At 38.7% G+C, this 7,409-nt stretch overlaps 1 protein-coding gene across 1 annotated transcript; it reads right to left on the bottom strand.

Moving 5' to 3' along the window:
- Nucleotides 1-224: 224 nt before the first annotated feature.
- LOC128780154 (zinc finger protein 429-like) lies at nt 225-6,540 on the bottom strand. Its single transcript, XM_053917967.2, is given in 4 exon segments — nt 225-263; nt 266-1,283; nt 6,082-6,157; nt 6,507-6,540. Coding segments are annotated over 4 exon segments (1,167 nt in total).
- Nucleotides 6,541-7,409: the final 869 nt, after the last annotated feature.

The raw sequence follows: 7,409 nt of genomic DNA, 5'->3' as shown, positions 1-7,409 counted from the left end.
ATGAAATCTCTGAAGTTTAGTAATGGTAGGAAGTGGCTAAAGGCTATATCCCATCATATACATTTAAAAGGCTTCTCTAGAGTATAAAGATATTTTATGCTGAATATGCATTGAGGACTGGTTAAAGACTTTACCACATAGGGTATAGAAGTAGGGTATTCCTCAGTGAGAATTATTGGATGTTGAGAAAGATTTGAGGACTGTAAAAGTGCCTTATCACATACTCAACACTTACAAGGTTTGCCTCCAATATGAATCTTCTGATATGGGAAGAAAGTTTACAGGCCCGGTTGAAGGCTTTAGTACATATTTTACATATATAAGGCTTTTTCCCAGTATGAATATTCTGATGCTCAGTAACAGTTGAGTTCCAGCTAAAGGTTTTTCCACATTTATACATTCATAAGGCTTCTCTATTATGAATTTTCTGATGTTGAGTAAGGATTGAGGACCGGCTAAAGGCTTTGCCACATTGTGTACATTCATAAGGCTTCTCTCCAGTATGAATTTTCTGATGACTATTAAGTACTGAAAACCAGCTAAAGGCTTTGCCACATTGTGTACATTCATAAGGCTTCTCTCCAGTATGAATTCTCTGATGACTAGTAAGTTTTGACAAGTGGGTAAATGCTTTCCCACATTGTATACATTCATAAGGCTTCTCTCCAGTATGAATTTTCTGATGTTGAGTAAGGTTGGAGGAGTATGTAAATGCTTTGCCACATCGTGTACATTTGTGAGGCTTCTCTCCAGTGTGAATTTTCTGATGACAAGTAAGTGTTGAGGAATGTGTAAATGCTTTCCCACATTGTATACATTCATAAGGCTTCTCTCCAGTATGAATTTTCTGATGACGAGTAAGGTTTGAGGAGTATGTAAATGCTTTGCCACATTGAGTACATTTAAAAGGCTTCTCACCAGTATGAATTATCTGATGCTGTGTAAGTTGTGAGGACCACCTAAAGGCTTTCCCACATTCTCTGCACATATAAGGCATTTCACAAGTAGGAATATTGTGATGCTGGGCAAGATTATAGGACTCTGTAAAGGCTCTGCCATCTTCACTACATTTGAAAAATTTCTCTCTTGTGTGAATTATCTGATTATCTCTGAAATTTGAGGATTGGGTAAAAGCTTTAGCATATTCTCTACATTTGTCAGGCTTGTCTCCAGTGTGAATTTTGTGATGATTAGGAAGGATTGAGGTAATCCAAAATGCTTTTCCACATTTATTATAAATATCAGGATTCTGTCCAGGATAACCATTTTTTGTAGAGTTACACCTGAAAACCAATGACCTGTTTTACAACAGTCTTTACATGTGTGTTCTTTCCGGGGACATGTTTTGTCAAGTGCGTTTAGATGGATATTTGATTGAAGAATTTTCTGCATGGTAAATATTTGTACACATTCTCCCCAACAGTAATCATCATTTCTTTAATGCTATTTGGAGATTGCTTTAAACATTTGATGTTTTTACTTTGCTGGATTGTCTTCTCCACAATAGGATAAACGTGATGAGTACTGTGATTTGACATTTGGTCAAAGACTTTTCCACCTTTGTACTGGCTGTCGGGAAGCTGACTCTTGTGATGTACACTAGGATTTGACACATGGGTAAAATCTGTCCAATGTTCATTGCATTGACTACTTCTGTCCTCATCACACGCACTCTGGTAATCATTGAACACAGAAAGGCCGTTAGTGACATCCATAATTTCATTAAACATGTGCCCTTACTCCCAAATAACCATTCTGTGATCCCTATTACACCATGGTTGTTGTATTAAAACCCACTCCCAAGTTTATGAAAAGAATATATAGTGCAAGAAAAGAAAATATTATTTCTAGTTCCATACATGCCATTGCAAAGTGTTTATGCTAAGTGAAATAAGCCAGGCGGTGATGGACAAATACCATATGATCTCACCTTTAACTGGAACATAATCAAGAAAAGAAAAAAGCAAACAAAATATAATCAAAGACATTGAAATTAAGAACATTGTAACAATAGCCACATGGGAGTGGGGAGGGAATAGTTGGGGAGAGGGGTCTATAGGAGCTACTATAAAGGACACCAGGACAAAATCAAGGGGGAGGGTAGAGGTGGGGGAGGGAGGTGGGACTGGTTCAGGTGGGGTGGAGGGAAGGGAAGAAAATGCAGACAATTGTAACTGAATAAAAATAATTAAATAAATTTTTAAAAATAAATAAATAAATAAATAAATTTAAAAAAGAAAATATTATTTCTTCTTTTTTTTTTGCTTTTAAAAAAATTTTGTTGTTATTCAATTACAGTTGTATGCCTTTTCTCCTTTTCCCTCCCCCCCACCCCAGCTAAACCCACCTCTCTCCCCCACCCCCACCATCCCTCCCGATTTTGTCCATGTGTCCTTTATAATAGTTCCTGCAGTTCCCTCTTCCCACTGTCCCCACCCCACTCCCCCCTGGCCACTGCTAGACTGTTCCCAACCTCAATGTCTCTGGTTGTATTTTGTTTTTTAGAAAATATTATTTCTAATACAGTATAACATTTCCTAATTCTCTAATTCATCCCATTTAAGCTTTATACATGCATAGGAAATCAATATATTCTACAAATTATTGAATGAAAATTCACTCCTACTGTACATTTTCAATTTTTCAAATGATTACCCATACTACAAGTTATGAGATTTCCTAGACTTTTCAACTGTGTTTAGAACAGGAGTGTCCATGGACATGAACTATAGGGGGGAATGTGGGAGGGAGGGGGTGGGCAGGATGGAGTGGAGTGGTGGGGGGCAATGGGACAACTGTAATAGCATAATCAATAAATATATTTAAAAAAAAAGAACAGGGGTGTCAGTAGCATTTTTATCGGATTAACACATGAGCGTTTTAGTTGCATTCCATGGCCTGGAAGTAATTTAGGGCTGTATAAATGTAACTACTTCTTTCTAGGGGAAAGGAAGTTGGAACTGTTGTCAGGTAGAAGCAAGTTGCAGAGCCAGATAAAACAAGGTGGAGGGCCAGAATCAGACCACAGGCACTGTTTTGCCACATGTGCTTTACAAGAATACCTACACTTCTAATATTGTTTTCAAAAGCAAACAAAATATAACCAGAGACATTAAAATTAAGAAGAATGTAACAATAGCCAGAGGGGAGTGGGGAGGTGACAGTGGGAAGAGCAGTCTACAGGTGTTAGTATAAAGGACACAAGAACAAAATTGTGGGGAGGATAGAGGTGGGGGAGGGTTGTGAGACTGGCTGGGGTGGGGTGAGGGGATGGGGACAAAATGCAGACAATTGTAACTAAATAAAAAATAAATTAATTAATTAATTAAAAAATACTGTTTCAGTCTTCCTACATGGAACCAATGATTTGCAAATCTAACTGACTAAAGTGGAAGTTTCGCCAAATTTGTACTATTTTACATGTGTTTAGATAACAACGATTTTATCATGAATAATTTTCCAAAGTTAGGTCTCTCCATTTAAACATCCTTTCTTTACTGTCACACACGTCCTTATCAGTATCAAAGGCACACCTCTCATATCTTACCGGTGTTGCTCTAAAGAATAAATCTTCCATGCTTGACCTTGGCAAGAAGTCCTGGTTGTCTGCAGGTGACACAGCTGAAAGACACAAAATAAAGGTTCACAGCTATGATATGCACGTCAATGTGCATTGAACTTACAGGGATTTTTAAACAAATCACATGCTTGAGGACATCAATAAACTTCAAATACTTGCAGCAGGACCAGGTTTGGTATTATATGCAAAAACCACATGAAACAGGAACAACAGTTGCTAACGCTTCGCAACCATTGTGCTCTCATGCTTGGCACACAACAGCAACTGGACAAGAAAACTCTCCATTCCCAGTTGTCTTCTAGACAGATAGAGGGTCCAGTGTGTTCGATGATCTCACCGTTTTCCTGCATCTTCACAATTCATGTTCCTGTTTTGCAGGACACAGAGTGCTTACACCAGAACAACACACGGTGCACACATTAAAGTGCACACTAAAATGAAGGGTAACAGTGGAAACACCACAGAAACCACTGGACTGAAGACCAGTATCAAGCATAAAAAAATATCATGGGCTTTTAAAAAGAAACAGACACTATATTAGTCTTGAAACTTAAACACAGAAAAAACCAAACCCACAACCCCCTGTGTTTACAAAATTAGAGTTTAAACTAGGGGTGATTGTTATTTCTCTTTCTCTTAACTTGGAAAAAAGCAAGTTCATAAAGCCTAGTTGTTTACAATTCTGAACCTTAACACATATATCAAGACAGGAAACAGACATCCAAGGTCAAATCAGAAAACTGAAATGTATCTACAAAACCGACCCTCCTGGTATTGAAATATATTAATTTCAATTCACCTTCAACTTGATAAGGAAATGAAAATAACCACCTGAAAATAGAAACATAGGAAATTAAGACAACTACTTAATATCACTACATCTGTGAATGACCAAAATGAAAATGAAAACAGAGAAAACATAAAAATAAGGAAAGCCAACCAATATTTGCTGAATAAGTAACTAAAAGGCTCCATTGTATTATCACCATAGGTATGAATTCTGAACAGGCGATAAGGAGAGATGTTTACTTGTACAGGCAAGTAGCATAATACACAACAGAAATAAAACCATCATTACAACTAAAAAAATAATAAAATAAGCAAACCGAAAATGGGAAGCTATAGAACACAATAGTCAAATATAAAAATACATTAAAATACAGAAACATCGATCAGTTGCCACTTCATTCCCCAACCAGGGCCCAGGTTCAGAACTCAGGCATGTTTCTTGTCCCAGAAGTGATCCAGCGATCTGGGCTTTGAGGGAAAACATTCTAAATCTCCAAAACAGGCTGTATCTGTCCTCTGCATGCCCTATACGTCTCACTCAGTAGCCCAGGAAAAGCAAAAGGACATTTTCTTTCCACATTTTTTTATTGTTGTTCAAGTACAGTTGACTCCATTTTCCTCCCATCACTTCCCCCAACCCAGCTATCGGAACTCACCCCATGATCCCACCCCATTTGGTTTTGTCCATGTGTCCTTTATACATGTTCCGCAGAAGTCTTGCCCCTTTCCCCCCCATTATCCCCACCTACCTCCCTTCTGGTTGCTCTCAGTTTCTTCTTTATTTCAATGTTTCTGGTTATATTTGGCTTGCTTCTTTGTTTTGTTCACTAGGTTCCCCTTATAGGTGAGATCACATGGTATTTGTCTTTCACTGCCTGGCTTATTTCACTTAGCAAAATGCTGTGTAGATCCATCCGTGCTGTCCCAAAGGGTAGGACTTCCTTCTACCCTAGAACCCTGACACTCCAAGTCAAAAGAACTTACATATCCCAGTGTTCATAGCAGCACAATTTACAGTAGGCAAATGCTGGAAACAACCTAAGTGCCCATCAGTAAATGAATGGAACAAAAAACTAAGGCAAATGTATGATCATAAGACATTTTGAAGTGAAATGCAAAAGTACAAGGTCTCATGTTGTGGAGGTGCATTGTGCTATGAGAAAATCGCTGAGTCTAAATTTTGTAGGGTCTTCTTTGAAGCCCCCATAGGGTTAGAAATTATAAGTCAGAAAACATGACTACTGCCCCTGGGGTTCCTGGGATTTATGTGACAAATTCCAGGATCTCAACCACTTACTTCATGATCTCCATTCATGGCAGAAAAACAAAAAAAACCAAAACAAAATCTTAAGGTAAAATTTAGGAGTAACAAGCACAGATTTTCCCAGGTCCCCAAATCCATGCAAGTGGAGCCAACAATGGTGGGACCCAGAGTCCAATTGGAGGAGCTTGACACCAAATGCTAATAGGATGACAGAGGCCACTGGAGTAAAAACAGAATTCTGAAAGCATGTAGGAGCCTGGGACAGTGTTGGAGACCAGCTGGCCCTTTATGACTGCAACAGAAATAAACCTGGGCTTTGCAAAATCCTTTGCCATGAAGCACAGTTTCCCAAACCAAACTTTAAGGTCTGCCTTCCTCTGACCTTTGGGTTTCTCACCTGCGATATCTCCGTCTCCATTCCCACATACCTGGGGGGCCAGATAGTGACTTTTTTCTACAAGCATCCCAGCGCTCCTTCATTTGCTCCAAAAAGGTGACCAGTGTGGGCTTAGAAACAACAAGACCTGTGTTCAAAATAAATATTATTAGTTTTTTAAAGATTCCCCATTTCCAATCCATGTTGTGCTCAGGTAAAAAGATGGCAGAGAAATTAATATATTGTACACAATCATCTTCTAAAAACTATTCGTGGAGAGCACCTTATTTTTCTAACAATATGTAAATTTTTGGAGAATGAGGTCCTAAGAACTATCGTTCCAAAACCTTTATTTTCTACTCGAGATGACCTCCAAGTTCTCCCCTGTGAGCATGAATCTGAAAGTCTATCAAACATGCTAGAGTCCCCAAAAGATGTTAAAGAAAGGGAACAAATTTTGTGGGTGGAGCGGGAACTCTGAAGGAAGTCATCCTCACCCAGGGAGACCAGGTGGCTGTAGTTCTCCAACATCACATCCGAGTACAATTTCCGCTGAGCTGGGTCCAAGCAACCCCACTCCTCCCAAGAGAAGTCTACAGACACGTCTTTGAAGGTCAAGGATTGCTGAAGAAAAAAAGAGGCACATTTTGCAAGGAGATACTAGCAGAGTTCTCACTGTCATCTAACATGAAAAGAGTTACACGTGGTTTTGACCTAGGAATATCCTGCATCATTTTGTAAGGTCCTCATGACCCTCTAACACTCTAGTGTATTTTCTAATATTGAGAAAGGAGGATAATACATACACACAAATCTACTGTAAAGACATTAGTTGTCAGGAAAATACACTTTAAAATGAAGGAAGAGACACAGGCATATCGATTGTTGAGTGTTGTATTTCTATCATTCATAATCAGCTGTGTATACTTCTCAGCCACAAAAGACATGGTGAGTTGTAAGTGTAAGTAACTTCAGGTTTAATTCAGGCAACAAAAAATGTAGTATTGGTGAAACGCACATTCTGATTCAGGAGTTGTGGGAGGGGTTTCTGTTTCCTCATTTTTCACAAGCTCACTTGTTTAAGTATGTTTTATTGGTTATAGTACTACAATTGTACCATTGTTTGTCCCCTTTAAGCCATCCACCATGGAACCCCTCTCCCTCCATAATTCCCACACTAAGTTCATGTCTGTGGTCATAGAAATAAGTTGTATGACTTCTCCATTTCAAATATTATTTTAAATCCCGATCTATTTTGTAGCCACAATTTACGCTTATTTCCTCTACCTTCTCCCCCATTTTCCCCTCACCACCACCCAGCTAACCATCCTCCATATCATCTCCATTTCTGTGACTGTGTTCCTGTTCTAGTTGTATGCTAATTTTGTTTTTCTCTCAGT

The sequence above is a fragment of the Desmodus rotundus genome, unplaced genomic scaffold (assembly GCF_022682495.2).
Source record: "Desmodus rotundus isolate HL8 unplaced genomic scaffold, HLdesRot8A.1 manual_scaffold_57, whole genome shotgun sequence".
Taxonomy (NCBI): domain Eukaryota; kingdom Metazoa; phylum Chordata; class Mammalia; order Chiroptera; family Phyllostomidae; genus Desmodus; species Desmodus rotundus.
The sequence above is the reverse complement of the archived record's forward strand: the minus strand, read 5'-3'. Positions and strand labels throughout refer to the sequence as shown.